This window comes from Lontra canadensis, unplaced genomic scaffold, assembly GCF_010015895.1.
Source record: "Lontra canadensis isolate GAN:19392208 unplaced genomic scaffold, GSC_riverotter_1.0 scaffold66, whole genome shotgun sequence".
NCBI classification, from domain to species: Eukaryota; Metazoa; Chordata; class Mammalia; order Carnivora; family Mustelidae; genus Lontra; species Lontra canadensis.
Window position 1 is genome coordinate 6,859,698 of NW_022631060.1, and position 16,296 is coordinate 6,875,993.

The window sequence follows — 16,296 nt, forward strand, 5'->3', positions numbered from 1 at the left end:
CTGCCAGGCCGGCAGGAGAGATCCCATAATTAAGTATTAGGATTAATTGGGATCTGCCGGGTGAGGGAGTGCTGCCGAGGCTGCTGGAGCCAACCCTCACACTTCGGAGCTGGGCTCTGGGCTGGGTGGGACACCAGCATGCCCCTGCCTCCTCAGTCCCCAGGCTACCTTCCTGGCAGCGGTGGTGATGGTGAAGGCTGGGAAGGAGGGCTGAAAGCTCCCACCCCTTCTCGACCAGGTCAGGCATCAGCGGGTGGGCACAGCCGTAGGTCAGGCTGCGCTCTGCCAAGCAGGTGTTTGCTGCAGCTAGGAGAGCCTGAGGCCTGGGGCCTCCCTGACCCGGAGCCACCCTGTCCTGCTGGCCCTGGAGCCAGGGTTGAAGTCCCACCTCTGCTCCGTCCTAATCTGTGTGACTCCCTGTGAGCCCTCGTCCTCCCAGAGCCTTCTGGTGCTGGGAGCAGGAGCAGGATTAACCTGGGGACCATGGGGGTGGTAGGTTGTGGCCAGTTCCGGAGCAGAAGTGTGATACAACACAAGTCACATTTTGGGAAGAAAAATCTGGCCACACATGCTAGGGCATGTGTAACCCTGGGCCTTTTTACAGGAGGAGGGGCCCAACGCATCCCAGCTCCGGGAGAAGCAGTGGGCGCTTCCTCCTCCAGGGACATCTCCTGACACTTGCTCTCTGATGGGCCCAGGATCCAGAAGGGGCCCCCGCCCACGGTGGAGTTCACAGTTGAGGGGCCTCCCAGCCCAGGACTTAACTTCTGGGGGCCAAAGACCAGGTCCTGCAGGATATACCAGTGAGAAGTGAAAGCCATCTCCCCAGGCCCCAAAATACTTTATTGTTAGACAGGGATGGGCATGGGGTCTTGATGGGGATGAGGACACACAGGCAGGAGGAAGGAGGGGCGGAGGAGGGCCATTTGGAGGTGGTGGGCTTCCCGGCTGTGGTCCCAAGTTCTTGTCTGCTGCCTCCAGCTTCTCTGCCCATATGGCTCAGCGAGACATCATTCGCACAAACTCTGCCGGGACAAAGCCAAGGTTGCAGGTCTGTTCTCGGGAGCCCAATAGCTGTGAGAATATACTGGCTTTGAGGTGGGAGGGAGTGCGGTCCAGGGCAGGGCCTGCAAGGGAGTCTTCTGAATCTGGTAGGGAGGAGGCCTTTGGGCTAAGAAGAGGGGCTTTGTTTTATGGGGAAAACAAAAAACAGAAAAGATAAAACCCTTGTAACTAAACCTATTTTCCTCTTTGCTTTGGCTGCTAGGAAGCTCAGGAACAACTTTAGGGCCTACTACAGAGAATTTCTATATGCTAATTTTCCTTGGCTTCCTGTTAGTGTTTAACCCTTGTTTTTGCCCTGTGGGAATCCAGCATAGAGGGAGAACTGGGTTCTGGTCAGCCTGCCTGGCTTCACATCTTGGTTCCATCCACAACTTTTGCTAAGCACTCACACTTTCCTAAGAATTGACTTTGTTGTCCTGCTCATGGGGAGAGGACATAGGGTGCTCAGCCCAGGGTCTGGCATGCAGTGACAATGCTCCTTTTAGCCTTTCCTTGTCTGTTAGAAACCTCCCAGGGTGTGTGGCACTAAGCGTGGAGGGCGGTGGGTGGTACCTTCGAAGTCCACCAGGCCATCCCCATTGAGGTCAATGTCGTGGAGGATCTCGTCCACCTCCCGCTGGCTGAGGCGCTCCCCCAGCAGGGCCTTGAGGGCTGCCCGCAGCTCAGCCAAGCTGATGCAGCCGTCCCCGTTGGTGTCAAACTGTGATGGCATTGGTCATGGCGTTGAGTCCCCGACCGAATCATTCATTCACTTGGCCCTCACTCGCAGCAGACCCGTAGGCCACCCCCCCACCCCCCGCCACCGCTGCCCTTCAGCCCCAGTGGCCGCACCTCCCGAAAAGCGTCCCGGAGCTCCCTGACCCCGATCATGTCGGCTGTCTCTGCCAGCAGCTTGGGGCCCATCAGCTCCACAAAGTCTTCAAAGTCCACCTTTCCGCCACCTGGGGGCCATGCCCATCGGAGACCCCAGCCATCAGGGACCCCTGCCCAGCCCCTCCCCTGCTCACCTCTCCTGGCCTCTGTCCCTGTCCACTGCCCCAGTAATGGGCCCTTCCCTCTCGTGGTGGTGTGGGGGAGGGCAGGCTGGGTCATCTGTGTTTTCTGGTGGCTTTTCCTAATTTTCCTGAAGACTTTTGATTAGGTTTAAGTCCTCACTCCAATGACCTGGCTCTGGGACCTTAGCTAAGTCACTTAAGCTTCCAAAGCCTCAGTTTCCTCATCTCAAAAATGGGAATAATCGTCCTTGCCCTGCCCATCTTGCCGGGGGTGGGGAGATTCTTCAGAGGCAGAGAGAGTGCCTTGGGAAGGAGCAGGGGCCCGGGCTCTGGGGGTGACCTGTGTGGGCACCTGTGTTGGCACCTGTGTTCCCCGGGCTGCCCAGCTGCTCAAGCCATGGCCATGGCCATGGCCTCTGGAGAACTGGGGGTGGGTGGGGCACGTCTGAGGCACATACTGATTTGCTGTGAAATCTCGATGAGCTCCATCTCGGTGGGCATGTAGCCCAGCGTTCTCATGCAGGCGCCCAGCTCCCGGTAGCCGATGTAGCCGTCCCGGTCTCGGTCAAACTCCTGGAAGGCCACTTGCAGCTCTGCCGGGCAGGGCGGGGTCAGCAGCCCCCACACGTCCCCCTGGACCCCAGCCTGGACCAGCACACCCTTCTTCCTTTGGTCTAATCACTTCCTTCTTGTAAACATCAGTTCCTCTGGCATTTCAGTGTCTTGGCTCATGTTATGCCTTTAATTCAAATATTTAAGGAGCATCTACTATGGGCCAAGCTCTGCTCTAGGTACTGGGATATGGCAGGAAGGAAGGCAGGGAGGGAGAGAGCGAGGGAGGGAAGGAGAGAGAGGGGAGGGAAAGAAAAGGAAACAATCCCTGACCTCACGGAGTTCACGTTCTGGAACCTTCTACCCTCTTCTGGTCCTTACATCACCTACTCAAGGAAGTCTTCCCTCTACATTGAGTCCCATCCAGCCCATTTGTTCATTTTCTTGAGATCACTTAGCACCATTTGTACTCATAGTTGACTTATCGACATCTGTCCCCGGAGGACATGGGCTGCCTCTGTCCAGTTCGCCCCTTCCCCAGTGCTCCCCACACAGGGCTAAGCACATGGTAGGCACCCAGGAGGTATTTGCTGAATGAACAAATATAAAAAGGGCCCTTGACCCGCCTGGCAGCTGAGATCCGGGAACGGGCAGCTTTGGGCTCTGTCAGCTCCTCTCCATTCAGTCTGGTCCCCACCTCTTCGATCTCCCGCAGCCTCCTCCTTGCCCCTAGTTCCTCCTAGAGACCAGCTGAGGCCCCGCCTATGCCCACCCTTCTGGACACTCCAGTCTTTTCCAGAACCCTTTACCTTCGATCTCCTCTGGCCGCAGCTCCCGGTCCTGGGGCGGGGCGGGGGGAGGCGGTTTGCACAGAGAGGTTAAGAATTCCCTGGACCACCCAGGCACCCGTACCCCTTTCTCTTGTTCTTTGGGGACCCCCCACTCGGCACCCCCAATGGGACGGGCAGGGCCTGTGTCTGACACTGCTCAGACCTGCTCCTACCCATTTCTGCTGACTGACCTGGGTGTCTTGGGCCACCCCCTTCCCTGGCCCCTGCCCAGATCTTTCCCGGGGCCCACCTCCTGCCCCCACAATCTTGTAGGGTGCTCCATGTGCCGGAAGTGGATCTGGAGTCGGGCAGAACCTCTGGCTTGACCTCGGGGACCTCAGTGTCACTGTATGTCTCTTGTTCTCTCTCTGTTCCTCTCCTGAATGCCCAGCTGCCTCCCTGCCCACCCCCTTGGTGGCTGTCTCTGGGGCTCTCTGGGTCATTCTCTGTCCTCCACTCTCTCTTTCCTGGCATGTCTCCCTGGGTCTTCCCCCTGTTTGATCTTGTTTCTGTGTCTCCACTTTTCCTTGCCCCACCCCCTGGACCTGGGTACCTTTGCTCCAAAGACCCCACTCCATCCTCTCCCCGCTACTCAGGGAGAGGCAGAGAGGAGGCAAAGACAGGGGCGGCCGTACATACGAGCTGGGTGGCGGCGATGCTGGGCCGCAGGAAGACGCAGGCGGGCCCCACCAGGCTGTTGAGAACCGAGTAGCCCTGGATACCTGGCCCTGGGCCCCCCTGCTCCTCAGGGCTGGGGCTGGGGCCACAGCAGGAGCCCCCTGGGGGGGAGCTGGGCCTCTGCCAGTGGTCCTGCAGCAAAGCCAGCTGTGAGCTGGGGTAGCGGCCCCTCCACTCTCATTGACCAGCCTCTCCCATCTCTGGAGCCCAGCACAGGACAGTGAAGGCTCTCACCCATCAACGCTCTAGGCTGGAAGGGTCCGTCCCCTTACTGTTCAGTTGGGCTACCCGAGGTCCCCCCGAAAAGGAAGGGACCGGGCTAAGGTCACTTAGAAAGCCAGTGGCAGAATGGGACCTTGAGCTCAAACACTGCGTCTCCCATCTCTGACCAGCAGAGAGCAGGGACAGCAGCAGGCACAGGCAGCTGGGTGGGCAGCTGGGGGGCCCGCATGAGGTTGGTGGGGAAGGCCCACTGGTCCATGGGAGGGGCTAGAGTCTGGGGCCTTCCCAGGGAAAATCTTGATTGGTCCAGGGCCATGGGAACCAACCCCTCCATCCCCCTGCCATGGTCCCTCTCTAACCCCAGCCCGGCCCTCACTCCGGGCTCTGCCCACCCCATCCGACCCTCCCAGGCTACAGCCCAGCCTCCTGGCCTTGGCTTCTCCCCCTTAGCCATCCTACCTTAGGCCCCCGGTGTCGAGGCCACTTGGCACAGTTTCCCATGGGCTCCTGAACCATGCCAGGCCTGGAGTCCTGGGGGCAGCCCAGGCCTGGGCCTCAGCGGGTGCTGTGGGCTCCTGCCAGCCCCCAGCTGCTCCCAGTGAGAGTCTGGGAGCACTGCAGGGGATTTTCGTAGGGTTTTGTGGGGGAAGATTGGGAGCGGGTGGGCAGGCAGAGAGCCCTGGGCACAGGGGCTTGGGTCCTAATCCAGGATTATCTCTGAGCATCTCTGCTGGTGAGGGGGGCCACTCAGGACCCAAGGCCCCCTGGAAGGCACAGCTTCCCTGTGCTCACTCCGGAGGGTCTTCCAGAAACCCCCTCTAGTGCTTTCGCCTCCAGACCCTACCCCTGAGCTCCCCCAGTCGGGAGAGATTTAATGCCTTCAGAAGCAGCTCCTGGACCTGGGAGGAAGAAACCAGGTGCTTGGTGTGCTGGGGAGGGCTGGGACACTTCTCGCCCCAGAATGGTGCTTAGAACTTGGCAGACTCTCCCCGCTACTCCCCGTCCTGAGAGGAGGCAATCTTGGCCGGGTTCAGGACGCTCCTGCCTCTCCTTGCCAGGACCATGGCTCTCACCTTGGAGCACCTGGCCAGCTTCCCATCCTCCGCGCCCCTGCCTGAACCAGTGCCCTGGCCCTTGTACTCAGGGGAAGGGTGGAAAGGGGCCAGCCCTGGGGGCCACAGACTGGATGCAGGGCTCAGTGAGGGCAGAGGTGGGGAGAGACACCAGCCTCCTGGGCAGCTGACAGACTCACTGAGCCCTCTGTCAAAAGGCACGTCCGGGGTCTCCTCCCTGAGTTCTGCCCTGGGTCTGTCTGATGGGGTGTGGGGTCCTGCTGTTCCCTTAGGGTGCCCTCAGTTGAAGACATGCCCCACAGCCCTGTCCCCTTTACCTGCCCATAGGCTGCCTGCACCTGGGCCTCCAGCTCCCTGAGGAGTGCCCGCCTCCTGGTGGCTGCTGGACTGGCGGGAGCCTGGCTGGGCCCTGGGGTGCCCTCAGAGGGGCTGGGGTCCCCCGTGGGGAGACAGCCATCTGCCTGGCCCTGGGGAAGGGCCATGGAGACGAGTGCGTGGTACCTCCTGGTCACACTCTGGTTGCCCCGTTCCTGTGGGAGGGTGGCTCAGTGGGCAGCTGTGGGTGGGGTCCCCCCAGGGTCCCTGCTACTCATTTCCCCGGTTCCTCTATCCACAGGCCCAGGGCCCCCATCCCACAGCTCTTCTAGCTCCCCATGCTGCTTACACAGCCCCTCCCCCAAATCCAAGCCTCCCCCAACCCACCAGCCTCCAGCCCCACGCTGGCCACAGACTGAGCCCTGGGCCCCGCCCCCGCATCACCCTTGCAGACCCCTGGCCACCTGGTCTCTTCGACTCCTGGTCTCTGCACCCCCACACTGCCTTCCCCGCTGTTTTCTCACTCACTGCCCCTCTCTGCCGCCTCAGCTCTGTGTCTGTCTCTCTGTGTCTATCCCACTTGCATCCCCTTGCCTCCCCCTGCTGACATCTGTCCGGCTGTGTCTGTGGGTCTCTCTGGCCACTCTTGCCCACCTCTGTCATTCCCTCCCTCTATGGCATAAAAATCTCTCTCACACTGGCCTGTCCGTCTTCTGTCTGTCCACCCCTGCTCTTTCCATTCTCCCCACCAACACCACCTCCCGGATGACTCCCAGATTCTGGAAAGACAGCCCCCCCCAACCTGAGCCTGCCCCCAGACATACCCCCTTCTTCCCACGCAGAGCCCCAGGGTAGCTCTGGACGCCCCCACCTCCTCGCCTTCCGCCAGCATCTCCCACCTACCTTCTGTTGACCTCCAACCTCCTTCAGGGAGAAATGTGGGGGTGGGCCAGGCAGCCCCCACCGGCCTCTCGTGCCCCCTTGTTGTGTCCCCAGCCCTCTTACTGCCCAGCTACCTGGTCTTCACCTCCCACAAGGAGGTCAGTTGTCCTGCCCCCACCCTGCTCCAGGCCCCTCATGATTTATTCACCTGCCCCCCGCACCAGCCTTTGTCCAAGGGAAACAGATCCCGCCAGACACCTGCCACCCGAGCTGGTGGCTCTGGCCTCCCTCAGCCACACGAGCAGCCACCCATTCATGTGTTCCTTTCGCAGACATCTGAGGCCAGTTGGGACTGAGCCTCAGGGCCTATACACACTGGGTCTGTCCTGAGGGTCCTGCTTTTAGGCACATCGGACTCAGAAAAGGGCCACAGACAGTCTCCAGGTGCTTGGGAGCACTGGCCCAGGCAACAGGGGGGCTTCATGGAGAAGAGAGGATGGGGCAGCCTTTTAGGGTTTGACCCATGCTCAGCCCTGAGTGAGCGCCGGGACCCTGGCAGGGATCAACTGTGAATGGAATGTTCCAGGCCCCTGCATCCAGCAGAGTATGTTAGGGAGAGGCCCCCAGGAGGGAGGCAGAGGTCAGTAGCTCCTGGAGAGGGTATGGGTGGCAAGAGGCTGGAGAAAATTTCAGAGGGGCTGTGTCTTCAGCAAGTGTCGAGGAGTACCTACATTGCCTTCCTGGGTGTTAGGAACCAGTCCCCGCCTCCTGGAACCTTCCAGCTGGGGGCAGATGCACATTCAGCAAGCCCAGGATGATGATGGGACAGGCTCTTGAGAGGAGAATGCGACCTTGCTGTGACTGGGGGCGCCGAGGACATGGCGTGGGAGCCAAGACCAGAAGGATGGTGGGAGTGACCACCCAAAGGGAAGAGTGGCCAGCGGGCAAAGGAGGGAACAGTCCCCACACAGCCCTGAGCAGGGCAGGGGATCTGAGGAAAGGTCAGGGATTCAGAGGGGAGCAGACGCTGGCCAGGTGGTAAAGGGTGGGAAGGGCTCCTTGTGAAGCTCAAGTTGACCCCTTGAAGGTTCAGCCTTCCGCAGCCTGCAACCGTTACCCTCTGCCCTCGGAGTCTTGCCTCCTCCTGGAGTCCAGAAGGGCAGTACATCCCAAGCAGCAATGCAAAATCCTTCAGACACAGGAATTCTAGCATTTTCTGCAAGGTCTTCTAGAAGGTCTATAGGCCAGGGTTTCCCTGTGTGCTCACTATGTGGCCCTCAGTGAGGTAGTTCCCCTCTCTGAGCCTCAGTTTCCTTATCTGGAAAACGGATGTTGACCGAGGCCTCCTGGTACCTTTGTGAAAATTAAGTGAAGGACCTAGAAGTTTCCTGGCACATAAGAAGGGCTCAGAAAAATGGTGGATTCCACGTTTGATGAATGATCCTATGTCCAAAGGATGATCTAAGAAGGTGGGAAGTGGGAGAAAGGTGTGCCCCAAAGCATAAGCCAAAGTAGTAGGGGCGTTAAGTGGTCAGGGTAGAGTGGATAAAAGTGTTTTCAGTCAAGAAGCAAAGCCTTTGTATCTAGGTGGAGAAAGCCTGGCTTGGAAATCCTTCCTGTTGTTCAGTGAACAACATTCTACGGTATTTGCTTCGATGCCCTTGACTTGCCCAGCCCACCATAGCCAGCCTGGAGCTCTGGCTCCAGTGTCTAGGATGTCCACATAGGTTGACAGAGAGATGGATAGATGGATGGATGGATGGATGGATGGACGGACGGATAGGTAGCTGACTGGATGGAAGGATAGGTAGATGATTTGATAGGCTAGTAGTTAAATAGTTGGTAGATGGATGGGTAGATGATTGCACTGATAGAAGGTTGGGTGAATGGATGGATGGATAGACAGGTGGAGGATGACTGGGTGGGTCAATGGGTAGATGGATGGGTGGGTAGACATATAGGTAGATGTTCTGATGGGCTGCTGGCCAAATGTTTGGTTGTTGGATGGGTGGACGATTAGATAGAGGGATAGATAGATGGACAGACAGAGAAGGATGGAGATGGATAGATGGCTGGGTGGGCGGACTGCTGATGAAGACTTTATATTCTTCATTAAAAGAGTCAATTAGAGTGGAGACCGTATCTTTCCTATTCTGGTGTTTGCCATGAGGCCTAGCCCACTCATAGCCTGATAAAGACTAATCAGAGTGTGAATGAAGCCTTGTGTCTATCTCCTTCACTCTGAGCGGTGATCCTTCTTCTTTTTAAAAAATTATTATTGGGGCGCCTGTGTGGCTCAGTGGGTTAAAGCCTCTGCCTTCGGCTCAGGTCATGATCTCAGGGTCCTGGGATCGAGTCCCGTGTGGGGCTCTCTGCTCAGCAGGGAGCTTGCTTCCTCCTCTCTCTCTGCCTGCCTCTCTGCCTACTTATAATCTCTGTGTGTCAAATAAATAAATAAAATCTTTAAAAAATTCTTATTAATATTAATATTTAAGTAGGCTCCATGCCCAACGTGGGGCTTGAACTCACAAAGCTGAGATCAAGACTCTGGTGCTCCAACGACTGAGCCAGCCAGGTGCCCCTGAGATGTGATTCTGATGACAAAGACAATGGCTCCCTCTCCTCCCTGTTCCCCACAAGTCACCCCAGCCTTGGCGCACAGAACCCCGTGGAGATGCCACTCCGCACGCACCATGATAACTAAAGTGAAAAGGACAGACAGTAGCAGTGTCGGTGAAGACTTGGAGAAGTGAGGGCCTTCACAGGCTGCTGGTGGGTTTATGAAACCCACTCTGGGAAAGAGTTTGGCATTTCCTCAAAATGAGCTGCCGTGTGACCCAGCCGGTCCACCCCTGGGGATGTACCCAAGGGAGTTGAAAGCGTTAAGTTCATGCAAAAATTTGCACACAAGCGTTCACAGCAGCCTGATTCACACGAGCCCCAAAGTGAAACAGCCCAGATGTCCGTCGGTGCAGGAGTGGGTAGACAAGATGTGCATGCCTGTGTCACGACATATTCCTCCGCGGAGACAGGAATGATGCACTGTTTTGTTTTAAAGATTTTATTTATTTATTTGAGAGAGTCAGAACACAGAGAGAGAGAAGCAGCCTCCCCAATGAGCAGAGAGTTAGACTTGGGGCTTGATCCCAGGACTCTGAGATCGTGACCTGAGCCAAAGGCAGACGCTCAACCAACTGAGCCACCCAGGCGCCCCAGTTACACCCTATGACATGCATAAACCTCAAAGACATTCTGCCACGTGAAAGCAGCCAGACCCTAAATGCCACAGAATGTATGTTTCCGGTTATATGTAATACCCAGCATAGGCAAATCCACAGCAACAAAATAGATGAGTGGGGATGAGAGCAGGACTGCCCATGGGTACAGGGTGTTTTGCGGGGAGAGGAAAAGGTGCTGGGACTGCGTAGTGGTGAAGGTTGCACAACACAATGTATTAAAGCTGCCGAGTGTACCCTTTATAAGACTGAAATCCGAGGAAAACCAGAGCGGTTTGTTTATATTTTAAAAACCTCCAGAGACCGGTGCTGAGATACACGTAGACTGGAGGTGGGGGATGGACACAGGGAAGTTCCTGGCCTTTCGGGGCTGGGAAAACTGTGCTTCTGGATCCCAGAGGAGGAGGCCCCGGGGGTGGCCAGAGAGTCTACGGGCTTTGCTTGGGGAGCCAGAGGACTGTGGGTAAACGCAGACCCCAGAACACCGCTGAACAGTGCCCGGCTGAGCAGGGGGACAGCTGGCCCCGGGCACCTGAGCGCAATCGCTGGAGGGGTGAGCCGGCAGGAGGCGGGCCCTCCAGGCAGGAAGGGGTCTCCCAGGCCTTAGATGCTCGTGCACGAAGGGAGGCAATGAATGTTCCAGGCCAGAGCCGGTGAATGAACCTCTGTGAACCTTGGTGTCCTCGTCAGTATAATGGGAACAAGACTCCCTCCCTCTCAGGACGTGGTGGAGATGAAATGAGACCATTTATGTGAAAGCTCTTTGTAAGCTGCTAAGTGCCGGGCAGATGTTCCTCCAGCTGTGAGTCAGGGATAGAGCCCAGCCCTGGCCCACCTCCCCCACCCCTCCCGGCCCCAGGCAGCTGTGGGCTCGAAGGAGGCTGGGCGATGCTCCTGATGAGGCTGTTTTGGGTCCCCCCCACCCAGGCTTTAGAAGGGGAAGATACCTTCCTCGTTCCTGCTGGCTCTGACGGGAAAACCTGGCTGAGAGACGTCTGGTTCAGTCAGGCTCCAGTTCCCGGGGAGGACTGCCACAGCCACTGAGACACCCCCAACCCCTGCCCCGACCCAGGAAGGGGCAGCCAGAAGAGGGCTGGGGGTGTCATCGGTGGGCCTGCAGGGAGGTAGGCACCGGGCTCTGCCTGGAAGAACACAAGCCCCTCAGGCTCAGGAGGTCCTGCTCATTCAGTCCATCTTTCCGGCCACCCGTATCCCCATGTCCAGTCGGTATTTGAAGAGCACGTTAGCACTTAGACTCAGTCAAAACATGGTTTGGAGATGACAAGGCTTTACAGAAGAAACACTGAGGGTTAACACTGAGGCTTTTTAAAGTGAACAGTAAAAGTACTGTTTCCCAGCTGTGTGACCTTGAGAAAGTCACTTAACCTCTCTGTGCTTCAGTTCCTCCTCTGTAAAATGGGGATCAGAACAATACCAAGTCCTAGGGTGGTAATCTACATACAGTTCTCAGCACAGCCCTAGGCCCCTAAGGGTTTGCCATAATTATTATTCTGGAGAGAAGAGGTGTAAAATGGATATGCCTATCAAAATTGCATTCATTCGTGCCTGAAGCACTTAATGAGCACCTACTGTGTGCCAGTGCTGGCGACCCGGACCTGGCCCTCCGTGGGCCCTGAGCCTGCGGGTTTGGGCGTGGCCCGGATGCTGGTAGTGGCTGTGCGATGCTGAAGTCAGTGCCCTTCAGGCAGGGTACACGGTGCGGAGGTGCGGGTGAGCCCGTCCGGCCCTGCCCCCGCCACACCCAGCCTTGCCCAGGGCCTAGCTCCTCTCGGTGACTCGGCGCATTCCTGGGTGGGGCGAGAAGGGAGGGGGGTTGGGGAACAGACCATAAATATAAGGTCACTGGGCTCGTCGCCACTTCCTGCTGCTTGCTTTTCCACTCCCCCGCTAGCTAGTGAGTAGGGTCTGGACCAGGCCAGGGGTGGGGGATGGAGGATGGGGGGTGGGGGTGGGAGTACGGGTGGGGGTGGAGGGCGGGACCCTGGCTGAGCCACCCCCTTCTCGGTGCAGCTCCGTGAGGGGTCCTCTTTCACGCCCTGTCTGTCTCTCCTAGTGCCGCCCTACACCATCGTCTACTTCCCCACCCGAGGTACGGCCCCTGCTCCTTCAGGAGGGCGAAGGGCACCGGTGGAGCCAGGCCGCCTGCTCAGGCTGCTCCCTGGGGTCCAGCCGAGGCCGGAGACAGGACCAGGAGTCCCGGGCCGTGGGGCGGGGCCGGTGGGGCGGGGGCGGAGCCTGGATGGCGGGGGCGGAGCCAGGTCCGGCTTTCCCAAGGCGGCATCCTCTTGGTGCCCAGCCTGGCTGTACTGTCCCTCTGTCTCTGTTCCCATCCTGGGGCACCATGGGTTGGAGTCTCCGCCCCTGTCTCCCTCTCCAGGACGGCACTGGGGCCGTGGTCGCCACTGTTTCCCCATGGTTTATCTCCTCAGCAGGCTCAGAAGCTAGAGTTTCTCTCCCGTCCCCACACTCTGGACCCCCTCCCCAGGGCGCTGTGAGGCTGGGGTCCTTGCACGTGTCCCACCACCCCGTTCTCCCTTCCCCCACCGCAGGCCGCTGCGAGGCCATGCGCATGCTGCTGGCGGACCAGGGCCAGAGCTGGAAGGAGGAGGTGGTGACCAAGGAGACCTGGCTGCAGGGCCCGCTCAAGGCCTCCTGTGTGAGTGACCGCCCAGAGGGGGCGGGGGCTGGGCCGTTGGGGGCAAATCTAGAGTTGGGGCAGCTGAGCTCAGCATTTTTACTGACCAGTGCCACACACCACCCCCTCCCCAGCTCTATGGGCAGCTCCCTAAGTTCCAGGACGGAGACCTCACCCTGTACCAGTCCAATGCCATCCTGCGACACCTGGGGCGCACCTTTGGTGAGTTCAGAGTCGCGGGCAGCGCAGCCTGCAGAGTATCCGATGGGTCCCCCTCGGATGTCCTGAGAACCAGAGTTCCGCCCGTCCGGAGGACAGGCCAGATGATCCCAAGGGAGGGGCAGGGCCTGGGTCGTGAGGGCTCTGCCAGCCAGATGGTGCCAGATGCGTTGCGTGTGCCCATTTCCTGGAGGACAAGTCAGAGGAGGCTGCGGCCCCTGCAGTGTGCGGTGTAAGCTACAGGCCGCTGCAGGCTTCACAGTGGACCTCCCGCCCATGTTCCCCTGTTTTGGCCTCTCTTGAATCTAGAAAATCCGTGCTCAGTGAGCCAGCCTGTGGCCTCCTTACGATGGTGGTAGGAACACGGCTGCAAGAGTTGCCTCTTTTTTGGCAAGCCCTGAGTCCCAGTGGGATGTGGCAATCAGGGAATGGGACAGAGGAGTCGTGGTGGCCCCCAGGCCAAGCCTGCCCTGACTTCTGCAGGACCCAGGGTGGGAGGACGAAGGCCTCTGGCTATGGCCTGCCACTTCTTCCTGCCCCTGTGACGCTGCTCAGCACTGCACACAGCCCCACCAGTGCCCTCGGCCCAGTTCTGTCCCGGCTCCCCAAGCAGCTACCTCTCAGGCCCAGGGAAGAAGGGAGGCTTCGTTCACTCTTGCAGGGGTGGGGGTGGGGGGACAGATCTGGGGGAGGGGCCTTGGGGCCATTTAGTCAAGAAATTCCTGAGTCTCGGGATAAGACTTGGGATGTGACCAAGAAGGGGCATGGTCCTCAGCTGGGCATGTCCCCTTGGGCATTGTTTTAAAGCTTTTATTTATTTATTTGAGAAAGTAGTTGGGGACAGAGAGGGAGGGGCAGGCCAAACAGACCCCACACTGATGCAGGGCCCGATCCCAGGACCCCCAGATCACAGCCAGGCTGAAATCAAGAGTCAGTTGCCCAATGGACTGAGCCCCCGTGGCACCACTCCCCTTGAGCTTTCGGAGTTGGGAGCAGCAGAGCTGGGCAGAGCGGCCCCTCCCAATCGGAGGACCTGGGTGCCCCAGCCTGAGACCTGTGGGCGTTTGGGGGAGAGGGGAGCAGCAGAGCCCCGGCCTGGACGGAGCCTGACCGCTGCCCGGCTGCTGCCCCAGGGCTGTACGGCAAGGACCAGCGGGAGGCGGCGCTGGTGGACATGGTGAACGACGGCGTGGAGGACGTCCGCAGGCACTGTGGCCGGCTCATCCACCACAACTACGTAAGCAGGGACGGGCTGGCGCTCCGGGCCGGGGCCCAGGAAGTCACCCTGGCCAGGCATGCTGGGAGCTGCCACTGGGTCACTGCCCTTTGCAGGAGGAGGGCAAGGCCAAGTATTTTCAGGAGCTGCCGGAGCGCCTGAAGCCTTTTGAGACCCTGCTGGTCCAGAACCAGGGGGGCCAGGCCTTCATTGTGGGCGACCAGGTGAGTGCTGGGTCCGGCCCGTGGCAGAGCCCATTTCTCAGAAGGGCACACTGAGGCCCAGAGGAGAGCCATGGCAAACCGCCAGGGTCCTGGCTCCCTGCAGCCCTGCCTCTTCTGACCCTGCTCCAGCCCTCTTCTGATCTTGGCCCTGCAGATCTCCTTCGCCGACTACAATCTGCTGGACCTGTTGCTCAATCACCAGGTCCTGGCCCCCGGCTGCCTGGACTCCCACCCCCTGCTCTTGGCCTATGTGAAGCGCCTCAGCGCCCGGCCCAAGCTCAACGCCTACCTGGCCTCCCCCGAGCACGTGAACCGCCCTGTCCATGGAGCACAGAAGACATGAGCCTGCTCAGCCTCCCCTGGGAGAACGGATGCCCTTTAGAACCAATAAACACCAAGAGAGGAGAGTTGTGTTGTGGTCCCTGAGGGGCTGGAGGGTGCAGGGGACCCCGTACGCCTTCCCAGGCTGCCTCAGGAGGACGAGGGTCGGGCTGGGCATCTGGGCCCTGGAACAGAATTACACAGAGTAGTTCCAGGTCCAGACAGGAAGATGAGACTCTGAGTCTTAAGGAGTCACCCCAGAGGTCTGCCTGGAGGAGGGAGGTGCCCTCGCTGGGACCACGCATGACGACAGCCAGCCAGGGAAGCCTGTCAGTCTGAGAGAAGGGCAGCCGTGAATGTGGCAGTCGCTGACATCTGAGTGCCACAGCGTGGTTGGCCACGTGAACCCTGGGAAATAACACATACCCTTGGAGGGTTTGCAGGAGCGTCAGTGTGGCTCATTTCTTGGGTGGTAGCCGGGGTCACCCCCAGGTTGGTATGGGGTGGCCGGCAGGGCCCAGCGGGCATGTGGCTGAAGGCAAGCCTAGAGCTCCCGGTGGCCTGGCTGTTTGGGGACCGAGGGAGGATGGGCGATCTCCCTCAACTCCGCAGGTGGGAGTTTCCTGCCACTAGCCCAGTCCTAGCCCATTTCTCTGTCCTGAAAAGCTGTGGCTGCCTCCTACTTGACTCCCTCAGCTGATCTGCACCTCCCGTCTGCTCATGGAGCAACGTGGGGTCGGACAGTTCCAGACTGCCTGGTGTTCCCAGCGCAAACCCGCCAGTGGCTTCTTGCTACCCTGTGAACAATGTCCACGGCCTGACCAACCTGCCAGGCCTTCCCTCACAGGAACTCTCCACTCTCCAGAACATTCCTCACCCTGCCCCACCTCTGCTTACTTCACTGCCCCTCCCTCCACTCCACTTTGTGGGGTCCTGGCCCACCCAGTCATCTCTCCTCAGAACCCCCCACTCCTGGGAGGTCAGAGATCAGATCCCATGCTGGAGGCTTAGTTCTCTCATCTAACCCCGTCAAACTCAGAGGAGTGAGGCAGTAAGGCAGCTTGTCCAAGGCCATGTCGCAGCTCACATGGGAGAGGCAGCCTTCATGCCCAGCCTGAGGGACTCCCAGGCTTCTCAGGGGTGGACCCTTGGAGAGAGAAGTGCGGAGGGGGGCCGGAGGCCAGCAGAGGCTCCTGGTGGAGTGGGCGGGGACACTGGCCTCCCCTGTGGAGACCTTGTCCCCCACGGTAAGGACTGGGGGTTGACTCCAGCCTGCTGGGGAGCCATGGCAGGCTACGGAGCAGGAAGATGACATGAAATAGGACAAGTAGGAAGAGCGGCCTCAGTGCTCAGGAGGCCGTGGGCATCATGGAACTCCATACCCTCACCCTACAGATGGGGAAACTGAGGCCCGGAGGGATGTTCACTGAGCAAGGTGGATGTGACCTTTCTAAGCTGGAGGCCTGGCCCCCCCCTTAGAGGACTTGTGCTCGAAGGACCTCAAGCAGAGGCCTCGTGCGGAGGGTCTTTTGTGCGTTGGATTTGGGGAGCTGGTTGGCAGTTTGGGTTTCTAGAATATAGCTGGCCTCTTTGGGCGGAATGTGCCAGGAAGGGCCCATTGGTCCCTGAGAGGACAGGCGGTCACCCAAGGAGGTGGAGAGAAAAAGATCCTGCAGCCAGGAGGAGGGACTCCAGGGAGGGGCAGGGCCCCTGTTTAGGTAGCTGGGGACAGGCTGGGAGCCTCTCCAGCTAGAGAGGTGACAAGGGACCCCCCCCAAGGGTGAGCTTTCTCCCAGCAAAGTCCCAAGTGCT

At 59.1% G+C, this 16,296-nt stretch overlaps 2 protein-coding genes across 2 annotated transcripts; one reads left to right on the plus strand and one right to left on the minus strand.

Annotated features, from left to right (window-relative positions):
• Positions 1-901: 901 nt before the first annotated feature.
• CABP2 (calcium binding protein 2) lies at positions 902-4,858 on the minus strand. The gene is made up of 7 exons (XM_032879074.1): positions 4,802-4,858; positions 4,082-4,252; positions 3,422-3,452; positions 2,519-2,653; positions 1,897-2,006; positions 1,618-1,765; positions 902-1,025 (listed from the first exon to the last, which is right to left on the minus strand). The coding sequence occupies exons 1-7, from the start codon at positions 4,856-4,858 to the stop codon at positions 1,000-1,002; spliced, it is 678 nt and encodes a 225-aa protein (XP_032734965.1). The 3' UTR covers positions 902-999.
• A 6,704-nt stretch (positions 4,859-11,562) lies between these two features.
• Positions 11,563-14,570, plus strand: GSTP1 (glutathione S-transferase pi 1). The gene is made up of 7 exons (XM_032879651.1): positions 11,563-11,763; positions 11,923-11,958; positions 12,419-12,525; positions 12,639-12,726; positions 13,857-13,960; positions 14,056-14,163; positions 14,318-14,570. Coding segments are annotated over exons 1-7 (633 nt in total). The 5' UTR covers positions 11,563-11,762; the 3' UTR covers positions 14,507-14,570.
• Positions 14,571-16,296: the final 1,726 nt, after the last annotated feature.

Bases quoted from the DNA above. Each gene is read 5' to 3' on its own strand.
- CABP2 (XM_032879074.1), bottom strand. From the start codon at position 4,858: ATGGTTCAGGAGCCCATGGGAAACTGTGCCAAGTGGCCTCGACACCGG. The intron at 2,654-3,421 runs GTAAAGGGTTCT...CCTGCCCGGCAG, and splicing joins GCGGCCAGAGGAGATCGAAG to AGCTGCAAGTGGCCTTCCAG. The intron at 2,007-2,518 runs GTATGTGCCTCA...CATGGCCCCCAG, and splicing joins CGAGATTTCACAGCAAATCA to GTGGCGGAAAGGTGGACTTT.
- GSTP1 (XM_032879651.1), top strand. The intron at 12,526-12,638 runs GTGAGTGACCGC...CCCCCTCCCCAG, and splicing joins GCCCGCTCAAGGCCTCCTGT to CTCTATGGGCAGCTCCCTAA. The intron at 14,164-14,317 runs GTGAGTGCTGGG...TTGGCCCTGCAG, and splicing joins CCTTCATTGTGGGCGACCAG to ATCTCCTTCGCCGACTACAA.